This window comes from Mercurialis annua, linkage group LG1-X, assembly GCF_937616625.2.
Source record: "Mercurialis annua linkage group LG1-X, ddMerAnnu1.2, whole genome shotgun sequence".
In the NCBI taxonomy this organism is placed as follows: Eukaryota; Viridiplantae; Streptophyta; class Magnoliopsida; order Malpighiales; family Euphorbiaceae; genus Mercurialis; species Mercurialis annua.
This window is the reverse complement of record NC_065570.1, coordinates 59,126,621-59,154,599: the sequence shown is the minus strand read 5'-3', so window position 1 is coordinate 59,154,599 and position 27,979 is coordinate 59,126,621. Positions and strand designations below refer to the sequence as shown.

General features: G+C 30.9%; 3 protein-coding genes across 6 annotated transcripts; all 3 read right to left on the bottom strand.

The window, feature by feature from the left end:
- Positions 1-7: 7 nt before the first annotated feature.
- LOC126683108 (probable rhamnogalacturonate lyase B) lies at positions 8-5,879 on the bottom strand. Of its 2 annotated transcripts, none has more exons than XM_050378951.2 (15): positions 5,854-5,879; positions 5,068-5,189; positions 4,694-4,753; positions 4,487-4,606; positions 4,290-4,409; positions 3,907-4,048; positions 3,503-3,673; positions 3,267-3,422; positions 3,070-3,176; positions 2,183-2,273; positions 1,943-2,084; positions 1,683-1,839; positions 1,311-1,427; positions 1,115-1,241; positions 8-343 (listed from the first exon to the last, which is right to left on the bottom strand). In XM_050378951.2, exons 2-15 carry the CDS (start codon positions 5,181-5,183, stop codon positions 101-103), a joined length of 1,869 nt encoding a protein of 622 aa, XP_050234908.1. In that variant the 5' UTR covers positions 5,184-5,189; positions 5,854-5,879; the 3' UTR covers positions 8-100. The 2 variants fall into 2 exon arrangements, with proteins under 2 accessions (XP_050234908.1, XP_050234901.1); XM_050378944.2 differs by lacking the exon at positions 5,854-5,879 and adding an exon at positions 5,303-5,441.
- Positions 5,880-11,970: 6,091 nt separating this feature from the next.
- LOC126683099 (probable rhamnogalacturonate lyase B) lies at positions 11,971-16,892 on the bottom strand. The gene is made up of 15 exons (XM_050378935.2): positions 16,674-16,892; positions 16,487-16,608; positions 16,327-16,386; positions 16,116-16,235; positions 15,528-15,647; positions 15,299-15,440; positions 14,919-15,089; positions 14,684-14,839; positions 14,485-14,591; positions 14,181-14,271; positions 13,666-13,807; positions 13,409-13,565; positions 13,211-13,327; positions 12,571-12,697; positions 11,971-12,358 (listed from the first exon to the last, which is right to left on the bottom strand). Exons 1-15 carry the CDS (start codon positions 16,725-16,727, stop codon positions 12,113-12,115), a joined length of 1,932 nt encoding a protein of 643 aa, XP_050234892.1. The 5' UTR covers positions 16,728-16,892; the 3' UTR covers positions 11,971-12,112.
- Positions 16,893-17,056: 164 nt separating this feature from the next.
- LOC126683076 (uncharacterized) lies at positions 17,057-25,203 on the bottom strand. Of its 3 annotated transcripts, none has more exons than XM_050378909.2 (15): positions 24,662-25,201; positions 24,448-24,569; positions 22,987-23,046; positions 22,447-22,566; positions 22,224-22,343; positions 21,144-21,285; positions 20,644-20,814; positions 19,684-19,839; positions 19,302-19,408; positions 19,119-19,209; positions 18,600-18,741; positions 18,341-18,500; positions 18,113-18,229; positions 17,898-18,033; positions 17,057-17,650 (listed from the first exon to the last, which is right to left on the bottom strand). In XM_050378909.2, exons 1-15 carry the CDS (start codon positions 24,863-24,865, stop codon positions 17,390-17,392), a joined length of 2,109 nt encoding a protein of 702 aa, XP_050234866.1. In that variant the 5' UTR covers positions 24,866-25,201; the 3' UTR covers positions 17,057-17,389. The 3 variants fall into 3 exon arrangements, with proteins under 3 accessions (XP_050234866.1, XP_050234872.1, XP_050234880.1); XM_050378915.2 differs by having other exon boundaries at positions 18,341-18,497; positions 24,662-25,199; XM_050378923.2 differs by having other exon boundaries at positions 17,408-17,592; positions 24,662-25,203.
- Between the last annotated feature and the right edge of the window lie 2,776 nt (positions 25,204-27,979).

Here is a 27,979-nt window from a genome sequence, read left to right as displayed (position 1 = left end):
AGCTTAATGACTGATAATTTAATATTTGAATTATTGAATACAGTACATATTTAACATGAATAAAATATTTCCTCACACAAATGTTTTTTTTTTTTTCCAACTAAGTAGAAGATGGTGGGGGTGCTTCTAAACGAATGTAATCATACATGAGTCCCTGTAAAGGGGTTGTAGCTATTATTTGCAAGAAAATTGTATTCTCTCCTTCCAAAAGCTGAGAGCCTGCAACTTGTACGCTGTAAAACCTGTAGAGTCCATGAATGCCATGCCTTGCAATTGCATTGTCATGCCCAATTAATCCAGTTGTGAATAAGGCAGGATTTGTTCCCGGATCATTCATTCGAACCTTTTAAGAATGAATGTTTTTAAATGGTTAGTTGACCAATATGCATGTGTTTTTAAATGCATAGCATAAACACTCTGCTATGCATACTGATCACTGGATTCTAGCTCAACCGGTATGGTTTGTGGTCTACCTGGTTGAACCGGTGGTTCATCTGGGTTCATTATTGGTTCAACTGGTGGTTCAGTTTATTGAAGTTAACAACAACTCTAGGATTATCTAGAACTAACTATATCTAGAATCTAGTGTTATTAAGTTAAGAAACACCCACAAACTAAAAGCACCGACCTATAGGACTATATATATGAGCTGGTGGCAAGTCATTATGTATGAAATGAGAGAATAAGAAAGTAAGGGATATGCTAGTGTGGGAGAGTGTATGACGTGAGTGTAAAAGTGCAAGAGTGAATTGTACTAATTACAATTTAGTACAAATAAATAAAGTTGTTTCAATTACGTCCTCCTAAAATCTAACACAGTTCACTTTTGATCATCCGATTCAATTCGACTGAACTAGATTTTTAAATTTTAGGTTGAGTCGGATGAGACACTGGTCAATTCATAGTTCAATTGGTCCAAACCGGCAGCCCAAAATAATTATTCCTAGCTATGCTTCAGGCCAAACCATAAATACAAGGGAAATGGTGGAACAATATTATTAGCATTAGATGTCGAATCAGTTCGATTCAGTTTGATTATTCGATCGGTTCGGTTTGGTACACAATCATAATTGAATGTTAAAATGCTATTAAAAGAAAATTAGAATATTCCTACCTGCAATTCAACCTCATTTGCAGTTGCAAGTGCCAGTTGTAATCTATATGTTCCATTCTGATTTACATTGTCTAGTCTGAACTTAATTTGCCAAGTGGTTCCTTCATACTCATCATCATTTATTTTCCTGCAATCTAATGATATAAAATCTTCTGTTTCCACAATTAAATAATTGAAGGTATTAATCGAACCAAACCTGGGGACATGTGCGAAGAACCAGTCTTTGCTATAGTGATCAGTTTCTACAGTGTAAACTAAATCTCCATCTGGGTATAAATCTGTGTATCTCTCCCATAACCCATATTGCCTGAACCTGATCATTATAGAGTAAAAAAATAATCAAATATTTTACATTTGACTAAGATTATATAGATGAAGAATCCTCTCATAATTCAGATATTTTTTATGTAATAATGAAATTATCTCTATTTAGAATTTTTTTTTTTAATAATCGACTGCTATACATAATAAATCACTTGAACCACCTCACATTTTCGAGCGAATGTTACATAACTAGTCTTTTCAATAACTGTAAATTTCAGTTTGCAACAGGAGAGAGAGAGGAAACCTGTCAGGATGATTGACATAGAGTTTGTTGATATACTTTGGATCAGGATCCGGAACATAAAATTCTGCAGCAGAGCGATCAGGGATGCCTATTTCCCACAATGTTGGACCATCCCTTGGAGGAACATACACCACATCACCCAATTTAATATAGCAACCTGCATTATATAATTACATTATCATTTTACACAGACAATACATAAAATGTTCTATTTCAGAACAAAACAGAAAAGGGCATTGTCGGAATTTGGAGGACAACACCTTCAGTTATAGTAATGACCGTATCATTACGATAATCTCCAACAAAACCAGGAACCCATGCAAATAATTGATAGTCACCAGTGCGGATTTCGTCGATGAAGAAATGACCATCTTCATCAGCTTTTCTCCAGAATTGATAACCCTGGAGTTTCCAGTAATAATGACATGAATAAATCATAAAATAGGTGGTCATGCCTAGTTTTGGTTTCTGCAGAATCAGGATTAATAATACAATTTTACCTTGTTTTCTAATTGCCACGAACCAATTTCTCCTGGCGGTGCCAATCCCACATAAGCACCATTTGCTGGTATATCATAATCATTCGCATAACTGGAAAATTGTTACTTTAGTATTAAGACCAGGTGAAGGAAAAATTATACTAATGGTGGCTGACTTTTCATGAATCTATCATCGATATGCTTGTCATTAGAATTTTACATTTTCAACTATATCATTTACACATGATCATCAATTACTTTGCTATAATATAATAACAAAACCTAAGTAATAGGGGTTACTTTTGTCTTCGGAGCACCCCGGTGATGGAGAAACGGAAAAATACAATTGTTTAATATATCTTTTAGGATTAATTCTATTAAAAATCACGACCAAATTTATTTTAATCACGACTTTTAAAAATTGGTATTTAAAGGCACGACCTTTCATTTTGTTTCAAATCTATCACCACCAAAGTAAAATTCGGTGTATTTTTTCTGACTAAAAATTACTAATCCTACATACTCTATCTCAAAAATAATAATATTTGGTGTCGATTTATAATTTGTCTTTTATTAATGGTTTAGTGAATAACTTGGTCAACAAAAATTCACTGAAATGATAAATTTGGAAAAAAATGAAAGATCGTAGTTTTATATGACAACTTGTAAAGGTCGTGATTAAAATAAAATCTCGCGTAAAGGTCGTGATTTTTTTATGGAATTAACCCTATACTTTAAACAACTGAAATATGAAAATTATAAAAATTCAGACATTGAAATAATAGATTTAGAAAAGCTTGAAGATATAATTTTTCGTACAGCTAATTTTTCCTGCTTATAGTTTACATTCCAAATGGTTGAAAAGAACATTTTCAATGATCTAAACCATATATGAATCTAACTTTTACCTGTCTCGAACAAGCAATCTACCACTGACACTGCCACGTTTGTCGGATGACGGAAAATCCTCTGAAGCTGGAAAACTATAAGGCCAGCTATGAACTTCAGTTAACATCTGAAAATGTAATGTATAGATAGTTACTACTTCGCTGTAAGATCTGATAATCTAGCTGCACATTTTTTCTGCTTAATAAGTTAATTAGACCTGCAATTTAGCATCTTCCCACAGCAAAAGTGCGTTGTTTTGATCCACCAAAGTGTTGAGATACATAAAAACAGGGCCAAAAACTTTCTTCCAAGGCTCTCCAGGTTTAATTTTCAGCACCATGTCTTCTCCTGAATAATGAGCACTAAGAAACATCTGATTTTATTGCGTCAATCAGTCACCAAATCAGAAATTATAGCTTAAAAATGTTTAGAGTAAATAATATTTACACTTACAGCGAGATTGGTCGGACCAACATGAGAGGTGAGATTCTGTTTGAGTGGTCCACCAGATCTGAACTCATCGCTGGGTGTGATTTGCCAAAACCCAACCGGTGGGTCAAAACAAATCCAACCATGAACCTGAAGATTTCTGTTCTCACATGAGTATTGGTACTTGTCATCTACCTGCAGTTACTGAGATTAATTAATGTAGTACCAAAACAAAAATACTGAAAAAGAAAAATGCCAAAATGAAAAAAAAAAACAATAATACTTCTAAGATTAAGTAATAAATATTGAATTTCAGAATTTTAAATGCTTTCCAGAAAACAGAAATATAACATAGAAATGTAAAACTCGAGAAGTTTTCATGCGTACGGAGTGAACTTATTTTTGCATCTTTTGAATAAAATGAGTACCTCTCCTTTGAATTCCTGCTCGACAGGATTGACAAGTAGGACGGCTTCAGGAAAAGCTAGGGGTTCGCTTCTTGGAGGCGTCCTGTCTTCCGGAAGTGGCATGTACCTCTGCCTGTTATCTGCTACTGCCATGTAGTGGAATCTAAAAATATTTTTAATGAATTAGTTTTGGATTAAGCAAGATTGAGCCCAAAAATTTATGGCCAAAAATCTCAAGTTTTATAATCAGGGAAAACTTGCAAGTCGTTTGATGTTGCCTATGCAGCACTGGCAAACTGTGAAAAACTATTTTTTTTAATTCAAAATATTTTTTTAAAATTGGAAACGAAATGCAAAACATAGGAATCTGATAAGTTTTCATTGTAAGATAGGTTATTGCATACTTGTCTTTTCTGAGCTTGAATACAATCCTGGTCTGCGGAAGATTGAAAGCAGGCCATTCTTTTAGGTGCTCATAAATGGCATAGGAATAAAATCCTGAGGAGTTTCGAAGCATTATAAACCTGAAAAATTCCTTATTACTACTCGCAAAGCACTTGACAAAAAAGATTAATTAATTAAACAGAATGTTAAGAAGTACCTTTTATCTATGTTTAGAGGAGCAAGCTTGCCTTCAAGTGATGAATCCCACATTATGGTGAATGAGATTTCTACTTGTTTCTCAGTTTCCACTATTACTCTAAAATCTGTCCCTTTTATTCTGAGTCATAACATTCAACCAATCAATAACATTTCAAACTTAACTAATAATAAATGTTATGAACTGGAAAAAAGAAAAAATCCATACACGTAGAATGTTCCGGTTGTTCCAGGACTTCCTTCCTTACTCCATACAAGGTCCCAGTATCTGCAAGTTACCATTCAAAAGTTATCAATTTCTGATAATCTACAAAAAAATAGCATTTAGTATTTACAGCAGGGGCAGAGGGAGGGGGCAGGGGTGGCCAGAGGCCTACTAAAGGTAGCCCGGTTGTCAGGGCCGCCCCATTTCTTGTTTCCCTCCATCCCCGAAACTTCCTTGTTTTATTTGTTGTTTGGTCTTTTTTTCCCAATTTTTTTGAACATTGGCCCAAAAAATTTGCTCCCCTCGTAGGCTCTACCGTCACTGATTTAAAGTGATAGCCTAAAGGGTTGTGATCGAATTATTAGTGTATTATATACCCTCTATTGGATTCGTCATTCTGAACTTCAAGCACATTGCTGATGCCATTATAACGAATCCCGGTCACAATTCCTTGTGGTTTTGATATTGTAACCTGGAGGATGCCATTGTCCATCACCACCTGCTTTCATTGCATGAATAATTTTTTTCTGTAAGCTGTCATTATTTTTCTCCTGGCGACATATAAAAAAATTCTGAAAAATAACAAACAAATTTGCATATATACGAAATTACATGACGTTCTTGGATATGCAATTTGACCCGTTTGCTTGACATGTTGATGGTGTGGTGATCTTGTTATTGAGGATTGATTAGAAATAGTTCTATATGGAAAACTCCCACAAGGAAATTTAGTTTCTTATAATATAAAAACTCTAACCTACTTAGTGTTCTTTTCTTTAATAGTAAGACTTACAAATACATTTTTGGTTTAATTGGGTTTACTTGAACTGGAGGCTACGCTTTTTTTCCAACTTCTGTATTTGCAAAATCTTTACTCAGTCATTAGTAAAATATAACCGTGAAAGATATTGCTATGCCTAAAAGCCAAGTTATATCAAGAACACGTCATTGACAAAATGTATATATGATTGTGCTACTTCAGCAACCCAATGCAAAAATGTAATGAATTTCTTGAATGCAAAGTTTAACAATCAAATGCTAGGTCCCCTATAGCTTGTCAAAATCTTACTACTATAAAATCTTACTAGTATAAAAATATTTTATAGTAGTAATATTTTCATTTTGACCTTCTGGAAAGATTTATTTAATAAAAAAAAACTTACCTAAACCGGTTCCCACATGAGTGAACTAGGAGTTTTTGTTGGATCGATCTTAAAAAAATCTGGTCTAGATAAGAGATTATCAAAAATGAAGGTTATGGCTGCATCATTTGTATTGAAGTGTTTATCCAACAATAAAAATTGCAAAATTGGGCCAAATCGAACTAAATTAAAAAAGAGGAAATTACACCATTTATCAAAAAAAATGAAAATAATTACAAAACTACATGTTGACTTTTTTCATTTACAAAAATATTAATAATATTTACAAAAGTACAAAAAAATAAAAAATAATATCAAACATACGGTGTATACTGTGGGTATAATGTCAGTATACTAATAAACTAACATTATATCAACATTATAACAAAATTATACCGACATTATACATACTGAGATTTTATTAATATTAAATGAAAATTTACCAAAATTACATCAAATCGTATACTAAAAATTAAATTAATAATATACCAAAATTATACCGACAGTATACCAAAAGTGTAAATATACTGAAATTTTATTATTACATCAACATTACACCACATCGCATACTAAATATTAACCTAACAATATACCAAAATTATACCAACAATATACAAATTCTCTAGTTCATTACCAACTATAGTGAAAAGTACATATAAAAAAAATATACATGTTATCAACTAGAAAAAATATATAAAAATTTATAATCGATATACCGAAAATATACTGAAATTATACCAATAATAAACCAAATATTATTTTTAAATTATCTGATTTATAGTTTTAGTATTCCAAAATTATACCATAATTATACCGACATTATACAAATCAAACTTTTGTAATTAATTTTTATTTTTTGGTACTTTTGTAATTAATTTTAAATCAGTCGTATTTTTGTAAATAAAAAAAGTTTACTGGTACTTTTGTAAATATTTTTAAAATTTTAGGTAATTTTGTCATCGCCCCATTAAAAAACCTCCATGTTAGCAGGCCACACAAATTTTAAAGGGACTAATATTTAAGTAGTAGATAATTTCTTTAAAGCATGTGATCATGAGTTTTAGTCGTTGTTTCTCTTTTATAGGATCGTCTTTCACAATTAAGGCATGAAGTCGTTAACAGTAAGCACACATCATTGAGTCATTTACAATGTGTGATTTTGTGTTGTGCACTTTTGATAAAAATCACAGATGTGTATGTTGGTGCTTATTTAATATCTTCATAAAATCAAGATAACAAAAAAATAGTATGTTTTTTTTTTCGATTCTCAGCAGATTTATTTTCTGAATCGATTTCGTTAGAAGTTGAGCCATTATTAGTATTTTTTTTTTAAATTTAATCTAAAATATTACTTTTATAGGAATTTATGATATTGTCGTTTGGTTTGTCGAACATCGAATAAGTAACTTCCCAAACAAAGGATATGTCGTTTATAAAGATGATAACTTAATAAGCCATTGTACCTAATGTCGTTGAATTTACTCACGTGTAGAGGTGGCCATGGGCCGGGTCAGCCCGTGACCCGGCCCGGAACCGGCCCGGTCGAACCCGGCCCGGAACCGTAGGAAGACCGGTTCCGGGCCGGTTCCAATCTTTTTGAGCCGTAAACCGGCGGTTCCGGGTCGGAACCGGCGGTCCAAGGGTCGAGCCCGTTAATAAAAATTATTTAATTTTAGTATATATATATATATATATATATATATATATTATATTTATTATACATAAAATATTGTGTTTGTTGACCAAATTTACATGTATACGTCGTTGCTTCAATACATGCCAGTGCCACAATTATTATTAAATAATTAAATATTTGAGGTATATTATACGATTCTTTTGATGGCCATAAATTATCACTGTAGAGTGTACAATACAATTGTACATAACATACCATTAGCAAAATCCAAGATTACAAATGGTAAGATTACAAACGGTCACAACTTTGTGACCGTTTAAAATCTTTACAAACTATATATATTGAATGGAAGATTTACATAATATATAAATGTATGGTAATATGCTAATATATAAATTATAAAATATTTTAATTAACATATAAAAATTACAAATAAGATTTAATAGCTCTATAAAAACCCACACTATACTAAAATATATTTTCACTACAATTATTTTAACTATTTTATAAATTCTCAAAGTTCTTACATTCTTAACTATTTAAATTTATTTTTCAAAAATATTATGGCAAATTTTAGTAGCAATTATGAAAACCTTATGGGCGAGTTACAAGATGATTATCCAAATAATCAAGATGAAGCTTATTGTGAAAGAGTGGTGGATGAACAATCACAAAATGTTCAAATTCCACAAGAGCAAGTGCAAAAAAGAGATCCTAAATCCGATATATTTTTGGTACACTTTAAAAAAAAAATCGGATGGTTCAATGGAAGTTATATGCAACTATTGTGCTCAAAGTTACAAGCATAAAATTGGAGGTGGTTATGGCACGTTACAACGACATTTGAAGAGTAAACATCCAACGCAAATGGGTAATCAAAAGACGCAAACGCAAATGTCTAGGTATGGAGATTCTTCTTCCTCAATTTTATTTAAATATTCGGATGAAAAAAATAAAATAGAATTAGCTAAAATGATTAGTATGGAACATTTGGCTTTTAGTTTTGGTGAAAAAATTGGTTTTATTAATTATTGTCAAAATGCTTTAAACCCTTCTGCAAAACGTATACCTAGAAATACCTTAAAAAGAACAATTATTAAACTATATCAAGAAGGAAAAAATGATTTAATTTTTTTTTTAAATTTTGATGGACAAGTTTCAATTTGTAGTGATATATGGAGTGATCATTGGCAAAAACATTCTTATATGGGCATAACATGTCATTGGGCAGATGCAAATTGGCTTTTACGAAAAAGAATAATTGCATATAGAGTTTTTGATGAACGTCATACCGCTGATAATATTTTTCAAATAATTTAAAATATTTTACAAGAATATAATTTAGTAAAAAAATTATTTTCAGTATCATTTGATAATGCCGCGGCAAATACCGCTTCAATTAATGATTTGCAAAATATTTGTCAACCAAATATCGGTGGTAAATTTTTTCATATTAGATGTGCATGTCATGTTTTAAATTTATGCGTACAAGATGGTATTAAATCACTTGAAATTTGTATTGCACCAATTAAAAAAGCACTTTCATATTTATGGACCACATCCACAAATAATGAAATCTTGGTTTAAATTTTGTAAAGAAAATAATAAAAGATCTAAAAAATTTCCTAGAGATGTTCCAACTCGTTGGAATTCAACTTATGAATTACTCAAAGAGTCATACGAATATAAACAATTATTATGCACATTTATTTCTAATAAGGTAGAGCAAGTTAGTTTATATCCACAAAATTGGAGTGTTTGTACAACACTTTTGGATATGTTAAAAGTTTTTAATGATGCAACTTATATTTTAAGTGGTGTGTATTATCCAACAAGTCATTTATTACTAATTGAATGTATTAATATTGCCGGTGCATTTAAAGAATATGAAAATGATTTTATTTTAAAAGAATCTATTCAATTAATGAAAAAAAAATGGTTAAATTATTTTAAAGAAATTCCATTAATTAATCTTGTGGCTTGTATTTTAGATCCTAGATGTAAAATAGATGGTTTATATGATTATTTAAATGCTTATTATGATTGTTTAGGACTTGACGCTACTTGTAATAATTTTAATAATATTATCAATATTGATAAACAAGTTAATGATGCTAAAAAAATATTAGTTGATATTTATGTTGAATATAATGCTATTTATGGAGTTTCATCAAATTCTTCAAGTTCTCCTGATATTGTTAACGTTCGGGAGGAATCCGAAAAAATTAGTGTGGGTGATCTATTAATTATGCAAAGGCATAAAAGACCTAGAGGGTCATCCAACTTTTCCGGTTTATCTCCCGAACTTGATTTTTATCTAACAACTACTTTTGAGTTTAGTGGCAGTAAACCAGGTAAAGATTTTCCGGTACTTGAATGGTGGAATCAATATCAAAATACATTTCCAATTTTATCAAAAATTGCAAAACATATTTTATCAAGTCCGACCTCAACAGTTGCGGTGGAACAAGCTTTTAGTGCCGGTGGACATATATTAGATGAGAAACGTTCAAAAATGGCTCCTGAATCATTAGAAGCTCAAACTTGCCTGGATGATTGGAAAAAGGCATCAATAAGATATCAAGAATTTATCAAGGAACCCGACGATGATTTATTCGATGTTACCACCGATGGAACTACAACTTCCGATTTATTAAGTGATTAGAGAATTTTAAGATAAAATGTAATAGAACTACGTAAGCTTTGATTCCTCTACATCACAAGAGGATACGTAGGCAACTTAATTTTTGATAAAATAAATTAAATATCAAAAAATAAGTTTCAAGCTTTTTAATTGTATTTTTTTTAGTCAAATGAATAAAAAAATATAAAATTGATATATAAATTTGTGACGTTGATCAATCTTTATATGAAATTTTCTGAGTATATGTTATTAGCTTGTGAATTTTGTTAATTGATATCAGATTTTGTTCATTTTATACTATTTTCATTTTCTTTTCGAAATCCATCAGTTATTCTGGAATTTCGCAATACCATGATTACATCATTCTTGTGAAGGACAGATTCTGTTGTAATTTTTATTACTTTTAAAGTTTTTATTTTTGAACATTTCATTTTACTCCCTCCTCCATAAAGTTAATATATTATTTTAATGTTATATAGTTATAATATACTTTAATTAATATTTTAATTAAGATAACATTTAAAAAATTTATTTTATTTTATTTTATTATTTTTTTATAATATTATCTCCGTGCGTTATTTTATTTTTAATTTATACTTTTTAGTTAGTAATAAAATTTTAATTTTGTTTAAACCGTCCAAAACCCGAAACCGGAACCGGAATCGGGCGGTTCCGAATCGGTCCGGGACCGTTACTTAGACGGTTCCGGGCCGGTTCCATTTTTTCTTAAACCGTGATCCGGCGGGTCCGAACCGGAATTGCCGGTTCATAAACCGTGGCCACCTCGAGTCACGTGTGTTAAATGACACTTCGTATAAAGGCTATGACAGGATTAATTTACCGTTATTCTATTTTTTCCAAACAAAACACATTATTAAGTATTGGCTATTGGAAATAGAAGCATGTTATTACACTTGCAATGGATAAAGTTTGATAGAATCATGAAGCAACGTCAGAACGTTTTTTTTTGTTGACGAGGGATGAAGCAACATAGCTTATAGATTGATAAAGAAAAATTAAATCAACAGTGTCCGTTTTTTTTATATAAATCTTCTAGGCCTAATGGTAAAAAAAACCCAAACCTTTACGATTTGTTGCAATTATATCCAAACCTTTTAATTTTTGCAATAATATCCAAATTGCATTTTTGTTGTTGCAATAATATCCAAATTGCATTTTTTGTGGCAATAATAGTCAAATTGATGGCTAAACTAGTTGTTTTCAATTAAGATATTAGGCTATTATTATGTTTTGATGTATAATAATATTAGTAAAAGTCCCAAAAAATGACAAAAAACTCAAAAAAAATCATATAAAAAGTGCAATTTGGATATTATTGCAACAAAATAATGCAATTTGGATATTATTACAAAAATTAAAGGTTTGGATATAATTGCAACAAGTCGTAAAGGTTTGGGTTTTTTTGCCATTAAGCCAATCTTCTATTTTAATATCTTAACTTTTATTTATTTTAAAATTGTATTATAGAAGTGCTTTTAGCATAACATCAAAATACTAATAAAGCTAAAAATAACAAGGGTTAATTACATATAAAATCACCATCTTTACACGAATTTTCAAAAATAACACAACTTTTAAAACGTGTCAATTTAGGGCATCACCTATCATTTCTTTTTAAAAACAACATGGGCACGTTTTTAGATAAAATTTTGCTGACTTGAACACCCAATGGGAGTCCCACGTGTCATGCCACGTCAGCAAAAACGCCACTAAAAATGTGCCCATGTTGTTTTTAAAAATAAATGAAAGGTAGTGCCTTGAATTGCAACGTTTTAAAGGTCGTATTATTTTTGCAATTTCGTGTAAAGGTGGTGATTTTATATGTAATTAACCCAAATAACAATAAACTTATCATTATATTTGCCATTATTATTTCAGAAACACACCTTTATTTGCTATTTCGGTGCAAGACATAGCGAGAAAATAAATATTACAGAACCATGTATATACTTGTGTAATTGTACCATGATTCATTGCTTTCAGGAACCCGAAACCGGAGGTCCTTCTAAGCGAATATAGTCATACATGATGCCCTGAACAGGACTTGTGCTAATAGTTTGAGACAGGAAAATTGAATTCCGTCCTTCCACAAGCTGATTGCCTGGCACTTCTACACTATAAAGCCGGTAGAGGCCATGAATTCCATGTCTTGCTATTGTGTTGTCATGTCCAATTTCTCCCGTCGAAAACAGTGGAGGATCCACTTTTGCATCATTGACCCGAACCTTGAAAGAATAAAAGAAACAATATGAGATCAATCATAAAGCAAGAATGACAGCGTTTTGGCTAGTAGCGCAGCCATCGAGTATCTGCCTCTTAATGTAGGGGAAATCCTGACAGCTCTAATTTCCTTTAGGCATTTTCGATATTACCCAAAAGAAAATAAATTAAAAATAGTACATACAGCAAAGGTTTATTTTATTTACAAGTTTCATACTTGTAATTCTGCAACATTGGCAGTTGCTAGCGCCAACCGTAGCTTATATGTTCCATTCTCATCCAAATTGTCAAGTTCGAACTTGATTTGCCATGTAGTTCCTTGATACGTGCCATTGTCATTTTTCCTGCTATGCAATGACCATTAGTCAACCTGAAGCTACCAATTTCAGTACTAGATTAATCGGCAGGGTATGTATATGTGGAGTAATTTTCACAAACGGTCCTTGAACTAACTTCTATCTCTCATCATAGTTCTTTTTCTTTCATTTGTAATAATAAATTCCCTCAACTTTAATTTTATAACAGAAAAATTCTTATCGTTATTTCAGCTCTATTTCTGTCAATTTTAATATGACATGATGCCGAATGAATCAAATATATTTAATTATCCATGTAGATTTCTAATCAATCGCTGTTTCATTACAAAAATTGATAGAAATGGAACTGAAGTAATGATGAAATAAATTTTGTTGTTATAAAATTAAAGTTGAGAGATCTTATTATAAAAAAACAAAGAAAAATGACTATGATGGAAGAGAAAATGAATTTCAGGGACCTTCAATTTTCGGAGATATCAACTTTTGGAAATTTACTTGAAGTTATTTTTTTAATAAAACCCAATTTTGAATAACATTCACCTGTTCACTTGAGCAAAAAACCAATCCTTCCTGTAATCACTAACCCCAACAGTGTAAACCAAGTCTTCTTCAGGGTACAGATCTGCATACCTTTCCCACAACCCATATTGCCTAAACCTGAAGAAAATGAATTAATTCTAATCTACTGACAGTTCAGTACTAACAAGATATAAGTTAATCTCAATGAAGAGGGCTAACCTGTCAGGATGATTGACGTAAAGTTTATTGATGTACTTTGGATTAGGGTCAGGAATGTAAAATTCTGCAGCGGTCCGATCAGGAATGCCTATTTCCCACAATGTTGGACCATCTCTTGGAGGCTCATATACAAGATCACCAACATTGATGTCACAACCTGATTCACATGTCATTTTTGAGCATGATACTAATAATAGATTGAAAATTAAGAACGTTACATAATTAACAGAATCAACTCGTGAGATAATTATCGAAACCTGGAGTGATGTGAATGATATTATCATTACGGTAATCCCCAATGAAACCAGGAACCCATGCATAAAGATTATAGTTGCCGGGACGAATGTTATTAATGCAAAAGAAGCCATCTATATCTGCATTTGTCCAGAATTGGTAACCCTGAAATAAAATTTAAGAACATAAACTATTTTATAAGGATATTTGCTCACTAATGAAATTGATTGACTTGAAGTACTATTGTTGTTACGATAGCTTAAGGAAGTTGTCAGGATGCAAATTGAGACAGAATTTGGGTGTGCATTTGGTTCAAACTGAATCAAAATTTCATTTTTTTTAAAACCGAACTGAAATTTCAGGCAATTAACTTTTTCAAACCAAACCGAACTAGGTGGTTTGGTTGATTTTTTGATTAGGCTTGGGTATTTTGATTTGGTTTATACTAAAACTTAAACGATTTTTTTTATGTCCAAAGCCGAATCAAATCAAATTTGTCAATTCAATTTGGTTTTTGCACACGCTTAGACAGAAGTACCTTGCATTCTCTTTGCCATGATCCGACATCTCCTGGTGCTGCTAGGCCAACAGAAGCACCATTTGCTGATATACTCTCAGGGCTGACATACCTAAACAGGACCATATATAAACTCTCGTTCAGTCATATCCTGGCTAGCTAGTAGGAGGGTGTGCAAAAACCGAAGCAAAATGTATAATGCCCCGAACCAATAATTTTGGTTCGCTTTGAAAGTATAGTGAAATTTCGTTTGAAAAATAAAAAGTTTAGTTCGCTTTTGATACAAATTGAACCCAACAAAAAAGGAACAGGATATTTTAGATACCTGTCATGGACCTGTAATCTACCCCTAATTTGACCCCTTTGTTCAGAATGTGAAAAATCCTCTGAAGCTGGAAAGCTGTACGGCCAACTTTGGACTTCTTTTGACATCTAAAACATTAATCAGAACAAAGCTTCTAACACTAATTTACACTGCAATTTAATGGTCGATGTATTAAAAATTTCTGCTGTTAAAATCGAACCTGTTCTTTAGCATCATTCCATAGTGAATATGCATCTTCTATATGCTCAGCAGAATTAACATACATAAAAACCGGTCCGAAAACTTTCTTCCATGGCTCACCCGGATTCAGTTTCAACACCAGATCTTCTCCAGAATAATGAGCACTAAGAAACATCTGTCAGAAATATTAGAACAGGACAATTAAGTGCTAAACTTGTAAAAGAAACGTTGTCCGTAAAAAAAGACTAACTTACTGCAAGATTATAAGGGCCAACATGAGAAGTAAGGTTCTGTTTGAGTGGTCCACCAGACCGGAACTCACTGCTTGGTGTGATTTGCCAGAACCCGACAGGCGGATCAAAGCATATCCAACCATGAACTTTCAGATCTTTGTTCTCTAATGAATATTCATACTTATCATCTACCTGCATTTAACACAATCTGATATCACATTTTCTTTTATAAAAGATAATAGTGCACAAAACTTGAGCCTTCCTGCCGAACTATGTCGCAGGATAATTTATCAGAGTCCTATATTTTGACATTTTGTTTTGTATTCCTGAAGAGCTTCTGAAACTTCAGAATTGTATTTTCTAGAACTTATGCGATTGGAGTTATCTATTTATTTAATTACCTCTCCTTTGAATTCAGGCTCTACAGGGTCGACAAGCAAGACAGCTTCTGGAAAATCTAGGGGCTGGCCTCTTTCAGGTAACCGGTCATCAGGAAGAGGCATGAATCTCTGCCTGTTGTCTGCTATGGTCATGTATTGAAATCTACATGCCCAAAATACTTGTTAAAGTATGAACACAAACAATTAAGCAATTGATATAAAAAGTAAGGCGAAAAAATGATATTTTTACTTGTCTTTTCTTAGCTTAAATACAATTCTAGTTTGTGGAAGGTTGAAAGGAGGCCATTCTGCCAAGTGCTCAAAAATAGCATAGGAGTAAAATCCTGAAGAATTCCGTAGCATTATAAACCTGAAAAAACAAAAAAATATCTGTATATTATTTACTTTTGTGGTAAATTAATCATGATGGGTCAAATTAAAAACTTCAAAGATTTGCAGACAATTGTAGTACCATTTGAGCTAAACCAAATTGGCAATATCCATGCATTAATTATTGACATACAAATTTTTTCTATTGTTACGTTTCACAAATGAAAATATTTCTGAAACTCTAAATTATGTATTTATAATATATTTTTATAAAAAAATGCAATTTTGCCAATTTTTCGTTTTAATATTTCCCATTTCAGCATTTTCGTTTTCATACTACATAAGAGATTAACTATAACATGTATTAAAATGGACACTAAAAACTCCTCACAGGCATTAACCTAATGATAGGAATATTGTAATTCGACCGGAAATTTAGGTTTGATTGCCACTCCCCTTATTGTAATTAAAAAAAAAATGGACTCTAAAGACAAATTGATTCATCTACCTTTTGTCTAAATTCAGAGAAACAAGTTTGCCTTCAAGTGATGGATCCCATTTTCTTGTGAAGGAGATTTCTACCTGTTCTTCATTTTCCACTATGACATTCAAACTTGTGCCTTCAAATCTGCACATAAGCTAATTGAGGTTAAAGATTGCAATTCTGACACAAAACTGTAATTTAATTATCTGTTATTGCATTAAGAGATTAGACATACACATCAAAAGTTCCTGTAGTCCCTGTACTTCCTGCTGGACTCCAAACAAGGTCCCAGAACCTAGAAATGCAAATTACAAATAGCAAAACCTTTGTGATCAACCATTTCCTTAAAGCAGAACTAATAATTGTAGCATTAAGTAGATAAATCTTATCAATACCCTCTATTAACTTCATCATCAAGAACTTCAAGCAAATTGTCAATCTTATTGTATCGTATTCCCGTGACTATTCCTCCTGGATTCGATAGCGTAACTTGAAGAATCCCATTATCTAACACCACCTAAAACAGCAGAAATTTCAATTTATTTATGTTCTACGCAAAACAATATAAATTCATATACTTACATGTTGATCTTCAATATGTAATTTTACTCCAGGAGTTGACATAGCTTGCAGCATTTTTTTTCTTTCTTCTATCTAGACAGTGAATTATAGTATAAATAGCAGGTTTAACTTATAGAAAGCTACAAATTGCTATTTTCATGTAATGTTGATTAATACGGAATGTCGACTAGATGTGTTATTAAATATCTTTGAATTATAGAAAAAGTATTGTTTCTTCATATAGTATCTCAACTTTTTCTTTGACGGTGTCTCTTTATTACTTAGTCTCTACAATTTAATGTTTGGTGATATCTAAATGACATTATCAGCCTTACAAGAGCAGGCAAGCAAAGCAAATCTTGAAAGAAAAGCAAAATAAATATAGAAAATAAAAGATTCTGTCCTTAAGCACTCATAAAAATCAATTGAAATAAATCTCACTTTATTATATATGTATATACAATGCTCTTGGAGTTTATATCACAGTTTTGTGACGGATTTATGAGAGAAACTACTGTTATAAAATTTTACAACAGCAGGTACAATTCGTAATAAATTTTAAAAATCAATCTCAAATATTTCACTATTCTGTCACAAAATTATGCTGGAGATTCCGTCACAAAATGACAGTTTTTCTGTGGTGGCTGCATCTAAATCATGTGTCTGCCATTTCAGAATTTTTGAAGAATCTTCTATATATTTCTTTTCATGGGAAAAAAACAAGAATTAGATCCAAATCACATTTTCTTGAGAGAATTTGAGGATGAAGGACCTTCTAATCGAATGTAGTCATACATGATCCCTTGGAAAGGGCTAACATGGTTTGCTTGTGTCAAAAAAATTGTGTTATTCCCTTCTAAAAGCTGAGTTCCTGCTACATCAACATTGAATAGCCTGTATAGTCCGTGAATGCCATGTCTCGCAATTGTATTGTCCTTCCCTATTTTTCCAGTTGAAAATACAGCAGAAGAATTCAAATTTCCGTCGTTGATCCGAACCTTCAGGAGAAGTTTTATTAGTTTCTACAATGCATTAGTTGTGTTGCAATTTTTTTTTCGAATTTTAAGTTTTGACATTTTATTTCCGTTTCTAAAACTCTCCAAAACTCTTTATTTATAATTATATAAAGTATCATTTGGCTGTTTCCCGTTTCTGGCATTTTGTGTTTCAACATTTTTATTTCCGTGCAACACTGTGCATCAGAAATGACGAAATAGTTGAAAGATTTTGATCTTGCAATTTTACCTGCAGCTCAGCAACATTTGCAGTTGCAAGTGCCAATCGTAGTTTATATATTGAACTTTGATCAACTCCCTCGAGCTCAAACTGGATTTTCCATGTAGTGCCTTGATATAAATTATCAATACTATTATTATTTTTTCTGCATCAGAATGAAAAATAATTTAGTAGGTAACTATCCGATTAAGTTAAAATTACAAGAATTTTGAAAAAGATGGTACCTTGTAACTTGAGCAAAAAACCAATCTTTTGTATAGTCATCAGTGCCAACAGTGAAGACTAAATCTTCATCAGGATATAATTCTGAATATCTTTCCCATAATCCGTACTGCCTATATCTGCAAAGAGGAGAAGATCACAAGATCACTTTCTGATTAAGAAGATTTGAAATAAGCTACTTGGCACAGATATAAAAACACTGAAATTGGAAATACCGAAACAGAACCAACCTGTCAGTATGATTGAGATAGAGCTTGTTGATATAATTTGGATTTGGATCTGGAACGTAAAACTCTGCTGCAGAACGATCAGGAATACCTATTTCCCACAGTGTAGAGCCATTCCTTGGAGGCTCATATACAAGCTCACCAACATCAATAAAACTACCTGCTTTTGCATTTCAGAACTAGTCAAAAGATGCAAAACAAGAACTAAACCAGGAAAACAGAAAGAAAGGTTAGAGCATAATTTAATGTTATGGTGTTGTACCATTAGAAATGCTAATGACAGTTTCAGTCTTGTAGTCTCCGATAAAACCAGGAACCCATGCATACAAATTGTAGTCACCAGGCCTTACATTATTGATCGTGAAAAAACCATATTCATCTGCTTTTGCCCAGAATTGGTAACCCTGACAATACATAGAAAATTGGTTTAATTGTTATGCTCCAATGTCAATGGAACAGTAAAATATTGAATTCATATGATAAAAATTGATAAAACTATTTAATAAAATTCTGAGCCCTTCATCCAAGTCAATTAACCAAAAATAAAGTAGTGAGCAAGAACTAACAGCTATATGAACCAAATTTTTAAGCTAATTAGTTCAGAAGTTGCGCGGAAATGAAAATTCTGAAATAAGAAATGCTGAAACAAAAGACGGCAAAATGATATGTTTAACATAGAATTTCAGAAGGTTTCTGTTTTTGAAAATAAAATCATGAAACGTAGCACTCGATAAGTCTCGCACAACATATTTAAATCAGATCTACATAAAACTGTAATCACCTTGGATTCAGTTTGCCAGGAACCAACATCTCCTACAGGTGCTAGCCCGACGTATGCTTCATCTGCAGGTATATTGTCATCGCTGACACACCTATAATCAAAAAGGAGAAAAAAAATGATCATGACTAGTTATTTAAAAACTTAAAGAAACAAAATTACATAGAATTACTAATAGAAACATACGTATCCATGACTAGTAATCTTCCGCAGACATTGCCTCGTTGATCCAACCGTGGAAAATCTTCAGAAGCAGGAAATTCATAGGGCCAGCATTGGACTTCATGCAGCATCTAGTTTAGGTTTTGGACCAACATTAGTCCCTCAAAGGCAGAACTAGCATGTGGTACTTAATTACCTTAATGCATTGTATGTCATCAGTATATACCCCCTTGTTCACATAAATTCACCCCGAGTCCGATCACGTATTAAGTCTGTTTTTTTACGGACAGACTTGAACTTATACAATTAATTATTATCCAAGCCGAATTTAAATTTATATATTTTAAAAAATCTAACCCACTCAAGTCCGGTCCATAAATTTATATGGTTATCAGATGAGAAAAACCTGTTCTTTAGCATCATCCCAGAGTGAGAGTGGGTCTCCTTCAGTGGACAAAGAATTGAGATAGATAAAAACAGGGCCGTACACTTTCTTCCATGACTCATTGGCTTCAAATGTTATAATCATGTCTGCTCCAGCATAATGTGTGCTGTGAAATACCTGTAAGTAATTGACTTAATTAATTTTATAAAATTTAAATAATACCAATAAAAATGAAAACAGTTAGACCGTACTTTAAATAGGGCATGGACCGTACCAATGAGCTATAACTCAAATAGTATAAGCGCTAGGCAGTAAACTGCTAGGTCGTGGGTTCGATTCCTCCCATAAGCGCTCCCCCTCCTCAATTATAAAAAAGAAAATAAGATATGGACCCACCCACTTGAATGTTAAGAATCCTAATTTTTATATTTAATATTTGATTGGTTGGGTCCCTGCATTATTCATAAACCCGCCATGGATAAGAATCTCTCGCACACAATACTACATTTGCGCAGCTAAGTAGGATGACATGTCAGAATTTATATTTACCAAAAATTAAAATACTAAAAATATGTGTCATTCATTCAACAAATGGGAACTAAATATCCAATTTTTGTTTTATGTGAGATGTATTCTTAATTACTTATAAAATATTTAAATTAAATCGGTTGGATTGGGTTGGATTAAACTTTTGATTTTTAAATTTTTAATGATTTATTTGGTGAAACGTCAGCCGATATGGAGCTATGTGTGTTTTTCTTTTTAAGTGACAGCTCAGAAAAGTTAATGGTGTTAACCTTTTTTTTGACGAAAAAAGTTTTGTGACCAGTCACACATAACCTAGGAAGTTTTATGACCCTTTTTGAAATTTAAAGAGTTTATTATAAGGCACCCTAAAGTCAGGGGCCACCGGTAATATCAGAAGCGACATAAAAGCTAAGCAACAAAACGGAAGGGCCGAGAGAAAAAGGTGGAGCTTACAGAGAGTGTGGTGGGGCCAACATGGGAGGTGAGGAACTGCTTTAAGGGTCCACCAGACCTGAACTCAGCACTGGGCGTAATTAACCAAAAACCAACTGCCGACTCAGTCGAAATCCACCCGTGAACTCCACTTTCTCTGCTTTCACATGAGTATGCGTATTTGTCATCTACCTATTTCACAACCCAAACAAAAACCAATTCATTCACGGATCACAAATTCTATCACCCCTTTGTCTATTTCCACCGGTGTGGGCCTAACCTAGATGATTAAGGCGTCTTTAAGTGCATTAAAATGGATTTGAATTCTACTTCTATAACTAACAACTAACAAACTTAGACTCTAGAAGTCGGAATCCATCTTTAACAAAAAAAGTAAAATTTGTCTATTTCCAAACAAATGCCCACAAAAATATACGAGACGGTTAGATTTTATTAGTAGAATACGACAAGTGAATAGATTCAAAATAGAGAAAGGAATTTAAAACATGCATTAAACATACCTCTCCCCGAAATTGAGGTTCAATTGGATCGACGAGCAAGACTGCCTCTGGGTAAGCTAGAGGTTGGCCTCTGCCCACCACTCTATCATCCGGCGAAGGCATATATCTCTGTCTCTCGTCGGCTATCGCCATGTAGTCAAATCTGATCACGGGTTAATTTCAGTTGGCTTCAACCATACAAAGCCTTCTACTTTTAAATTTGTGTTTATTTGATTCCTTTTAAATATTTATCAAATTCTTGTACTTAATTTATTGACTTAATTATTTTAAAACCACCCATCTTAAACTTTTTTTTCGTTTATACTATGACCTAGAAAAAAATTCATTTATACCATGACGTATGTGTTTATGTTTCACCTCTACCCCGAGGCACTAAATTAATCTCTTTTCATTTAAAAAAAAGTTTAAAATGGTCCTTCATTTAGAGAAAAATTCATTTCTAATTAAACTCTAATTAGTTTAGGTTAAAAATGAAAAACTATTTTAAACTTTTTTCTTAATAAAAAGAGGTTAATTTAGTGCCTCGGGATAGAGGTGAAACATAAATACATACGTCAAGGTATAAATGAATTTTTTCCTAAATCAGGTATAAACGAAAAAAAAGTTTAAGGTGAGTGGTTTTTAAATAATTAAGCCTAATTTATTTTATATTTTTATGTTCTTTGGACGAAAAATGAGTATACATTAGACTAAATTTAAATGCTCATATAACTTGATAGGTAGGTAAAATGAATATCAAGAGGACAAAAATTTACAAAAACCTATACTTACTTTAAGAAGGAATCATAAATATTTTTAGTATAGTTGATTACACAAATTAGCTAAGAATCTATATGTGTGGATTAAGTATTTTTAGTTGTATATGTATGGACAGAAAAATTAGCTAAGAATCTCAAACTCTTAACACATAGTAGGATAGTTGATTACACAAAAATAATTATAGGATTTGAATTTTTGTGAGGAGGACCACTTGTAGAATGTCCAAGAATATGAGTTACCTACTTAATTGTTTGGTTGATTGTCAATTTCATTTGTTCTTTCTCCTAAACACTGTTAAAGATTAAAGAAAAAGGTATATACTTGTCTTTTCTGAGCTTGAAAGCAATTCTTGTATTGTCAAGGTCGAAAGCTGGCCATTCCTGCAAGTGCTCATATATTGCATAACTGTAGAATCCTGACGAACCACGAAGCATTACAAACCTGTGAATGTTTTAATAAATAAAATAAAAGATAAAAATTATAATTAGAACTAAATTTTAGTGGTAAGTTTGTTATTAACAATTAAAGAATTCCCAAAATTGACCTTTTGTCGATATTCAATGGGACAAGCTTTCCTTTAAGGGAGGAATTCCATGTTCTTGAGAATGAGAGTTCTATTTGTTCCTCATTTTGTACTACTATACTCAAATTTGTTCCTTCCATCCTGCAAAATATTAACTTATACCTAAGATTTTATATATTTACTTACATATAAGATTACATTACATGCTAAACTAACATTTATCTATACCTAATTTAATATATAGAGATTTAAAAGATAAAAAAAATATTTTAAGGTTTAATGGTGTCAAAACGCCAATTTTCTTTGAAATTTTACCCATACTTTTCAAAAATTGTAAATCTATTTCATGGAAATCGATCCAAAATTCTAAAATTTATTTAATTGTGTCTGTGTGGCAATTGAATGTGTAATATGTTCAATGTAGGAAAGTATTATTTTTCCATATGTTTATATACCTTACATAGAATGTAATTGGACGCTTTCTAATTTGAGCAATGCAGGCAAAATAAATAATTTTAAAGATGTTACCTAATTGAGAGGAAGAATCTTGAATAAGCATACCTGTCGAAGTTACCCTTTTTCCGAGTAGTTTCTTCATCGCTCCATACAAGATCCCAATACCTTCAAATTCCATACTAAATTACTCATAAATTAATACATATTTATGTATGACTATAGCTGTTATTGTTTTTTTTTTTTTAAATTAAATCGGAAAGGGGAATAATCTTCAATTCTAGCTAGCATCCTCATCTTGCCATCATTGAAAAATTAGAATTTTGAGGTCACTTCATCACATTCTCATCTACACTACTTCCACAACAACTCATCCTTACCAAACATAAAACAATAGTATTGTCCATCTCTATTTTTATCTTGTAGGAAAACTATTCAACATAGCTAGGGTATATGCATTCGATTCGAACCAAACTTAATTAAACTTATTCGTTTTTTCTTAAAAAAAATTGATCAAATCTAACCGAACTAGAATAGAGCTTTTATTTTATTTTCTTTTTTTCAAATTTGAACCGAATTAAATATAAAAGGTTATTCTTTTTTAAAAACTAAACTGAATTGAACTAGTCAGTGCGCTCGGTTTTCATTGGATCAATTTGGATTGCACTAATTGAGATTTTGTTAATACTGTCAAACCGAATCAAATCGAAATTATCATTTCAATTTATATATTTGGTTTGGTACAATTTTCACTCAACCTTTCATTCTTTGTTGGTGCCTCCAAAATGCTTAAAGAGGAAAGCATAAACGTTTCTTTGGAACATAAACCACCCATATTTTAATAATACATCCATATATGATTAAACCATTAGAGAAAGGCTAAATTTAAGAGTTCACACTCTTTGAAAGTTAATTTACTACCATAATAGAGCCTATAACTTATTTTATTTTTTTCAAAAAGAATTTTCCATGTCAAGAACATAGCTAGTACTACAAATAATTTGCTAATGCCATAATTGTTAAGAAATCTATTACTCCACCTAACTTCTTACTAGGCTGGATTTGAGCATTCTTTCGGTTAACTTTTCTTATGGTTATTGCCGTATTATGGCCTTTTCACACTTGCGTTACGTCATTTAATTTTTTATATTTTAATAACTAATTTTTTATTTTCTTAACAATGAAAAGTTACTCTGTAAATTCGGACAAATAATGACTTATATGGCCGACGGAAAATTATATGACACCCAACTTTTTTGTTGCCACGTAAACAGTTAATGACTAGAATTGCAATAGTTACCTTTTGAAAAAAAAAAGCTAAAAAATCTTTTTTTGAATTTTTGTAAGCATCTTTCTATTGAAAAGGGAAAGATTGGGCCCTATACAAAAAAAAATTGTAAATGTTTGATTTAAAAAAAAACGACTATAATAAAAATACATTTATCGAAATTAGACTAATATTGACGTTTTTAAAAAGTTGAGATATGAATGAAAAATGTCGAAAATGTGAGATATTTTTTAATAATTATACCCAAGAGCGAGTGAAAGATAATTCTATAGAAAACATACCCTCTATCTGTTTCATGGTTAAGAACTTCAAGCAAATTGGCAATGCCATGGTACTGTATTCCCACAATGTGTCCCTCTGGAACAGATATAGACACCTGAACGAAGCCATTGTCGAGCACAGCCTGCACAATTTCATCATGCACCCTCTTTAGTTATATATCACAGTCAGTAAAAAAAGACCGGAGAATGTAATTTCATTGAAGTGTTCTATTACATATCTGTCTTGAATTTGCAGTGTAACAGCCGGTGGAATTTCATTGTTGCCGTAAAAATTATCTGAACTTGATGCTGACTTCTGATGCTGCTGCAATAAAGCTGCAGTGAACTCTGAGAAAAACAAAGAGATGAAGAAGACAAAAAATAACAAGATGATCAAGAATTTGTTTGAATCCATGGCAGAAAAATACATGCTCTTCATTGTTTGATTTTCCTCTTTTTTTTTTTTTTGAATTTGATTCTTGCCTGTAACAATTTGAAGCACATCCCTATAGATTTACATATACAGATAAACTATATATAGATGTATGAATTGCTTGATAGGAGGAGAGAAATTTACTTTCCTAAAAGCTTTGCTTGCTGCTTGTAATTTATTACTCCCCATTTAGCCAAAAAAAGAAATGAAAATCTTGCTTATTTGCAAACTGTCCAAGGAATTAATTAATTAATTAATGTGGGCATGTCAAGATTTACAATATTAGAATATATGCTTATATCTTGCCTATTTTGTAAAGTGAGAGCGAAATTAGTGGATAGAGATGGGCAAGAAGCATGTACATATGTATATTGGGTGGAGATTTTTGCAATCCACATATTGATTATCACACTTCACTTTCTCTTTTTTTTTTATTCTTAAAAGACTTTACTACCATATATGAAAAAATACTTTTCATTTTAATATTTCTGAATTTTACATGATTTTCTTCGGTAGCTAATTTTTCATTGTAAACAAGTATATCCATTTTTTATTCAATTTTAGCTCTTAATCTAATTTATCCATATCTTTTATTTTAATATGTTAGAAATAAATTGGCAATTAAATTGAAATAATTTTAATAAAAATTCTCATATTTAGATTATATACATAGCAGCAAATAATATATATTATTACTTATTTTCACAAAAAATTATAATTATAATTTTTTAAGAAATAAATATACTTTCTCTTATATCATATAAATTATTATAGATAAATTATAAATTTTAAAACAATCCCAAGGATATAAAACCATATATATCACAAACAATTATAAGATAACAAAATTTTAAACAGTCTAAAGTTTTCAATTTTCATATTTTATATTTTTAAACATTTGATTGTTCATGTTAACATATAGCTGCAATTTTTGTTTTAAAATGTTATAAGAGGTTTGAGAAGAAATAATTAAAGTTGTGATTAGAGAGAATAATAGTTTTAACATAGAGTTAGAAAGTCATTTTCATCTAAAAGTGGAGTGTTGTTATAAGGTGTGGAGTGCAAAAGTTGCTACCATATATATTATACTATAACAGAGGAGAAAATTCTTAAATAGATCGGTACACAACTTTATCCATGTACTAAATCAATTACATTATAGCACATCATTAAAATGATGGTTACGATATTATCATTAAAATATATATATACATACTTATTACAATATTCACAATATATATATATATATATATATATATATATATATATATATATATATATATATATATATATATTTTCTTTTTTAACTGAATGACATCTTTGTTGTGTTTTTTTTTTAAATTCATTCAATCTCATTAAGTCGGATATGAAACAATTATATTTACAAGAAATTCGGAAAAATTCAAAAATTAATCCGATGAAATGACATGAAACAGACAACACTCTGCCTGATTCGCATATCTATTTACGAAAATAAAAAGTAAATTATTAATCATTTCATTAATAGTGCAGTCTTCGATCAATCTTCAATCAAACTTTTCCAATCGATCGCCCGAAAACTAAATTTCTAATACGAGAAGTTATAGTCATGGCATCCGATTCAACCACCACCTGACAAACTCTTCGTAAAAAGAGACATCAAACCTTTCACAAAAAAGGATAACAAACCTTTTATACAGAAAGAACAATATAAAACTTTAAAAAAAATACTAATATTAATAAATAAATAAAATTAATGTAGCCTGAACGATTCCATCTTGGTTGATGAAATTTTTTTAACGTATCTTTAATTTTTGGTGATTAAATTGGATATGCGCTTCGTTGATAAATTTTAATCGAAAAAAGGCGGATATTTATCAGCACAAATGATTGATTTCTTGTTGTGGTTAGTTTTACACATTTCGATCCTAATTTAATTATTGGAAGAGACTAATATAAAGTTTGATGCAATATATCAGCTTTGTTTTCTCTAGGTACCTACCCCCTTACTTTATATTTTCTAATTAGAAATTAAGATAAAATTATCTCTTAATCTTTTTATTTATTGCAAATGAAACGAATTGCTCGATTAAAAGCAACTTCTGTTTAACCTCTTCATTTTTTTTAAATATAGTTAGGATATGTCATACTTTTCAAAGTTCAACGACAAACGATAAATAAAAACACAAGTTTACAGAAAAATTTAGGGTCACAAACAAATAGTATGCACGTGGGGCAGATTTCTACTAAAATCATGGAATTAAATTCTTCCACAAACGCCACAAATTTTCGCTTTTCAATGATAAAAAAATATTGGAATTATAGTATCACTTTATTAAAGTTAGTTTTATAAATTTTTACAAAAAAAGTTGATTTTTAATTTTTCTAATTTCCATGTAATTGGTATTATTAATCCAAATTAATTTCATAACACAATTTAAAATAAACAGTAAGGTACAAAAAAAAATTATAAATGTACACTTGTGAATGTTATTATCCAGTTGGAACAACTATCTGAGGCATAAGCATCTCCAATGCAATGCTAAAATGGAATGCTAATGTCATACTTTAACATTTAATTTTAAAATGCATCTCCAATGTAATGTTATAGTTTGTGCTAAATTTAACATATGCTATATCATGTGCTAAATTTAGCACAGACTATAACATATGATAAACTAAAACAACCAATAGCAATCCATTATTAATTATAATTCTACCACGGTTATTTTGCATTTTTTATTTTAACCTTTTTTTTTACTTTTTTACTTTTTTTCATTTTAAATTTTGTGCTTCTATTTAATTTTACGGCATCGATTTAATTTTTCAATAGTAGACCATACATCAATATAATAAAAAAATTAAATAATTTATTTTTATATAATTCATCGGTTTTTTTAATTATTTCTTTTGAAAAACTTATTATTATATTAAAAAAATATTACATAAATTTTAATTTAAAATATCTAATTAAAAAATTATTAAATAATTAACAATTAAATAAAATTAAGAGATAATTATCCTAATAAATAATTATAACATATCTTTTTAACTTGTGCATTGGAGTAAAAATTGAAATGCTATGCTATTTATAACGTTTTACCATTTTTTCATGCTAAATTTAGCATAAAAATTAGCATT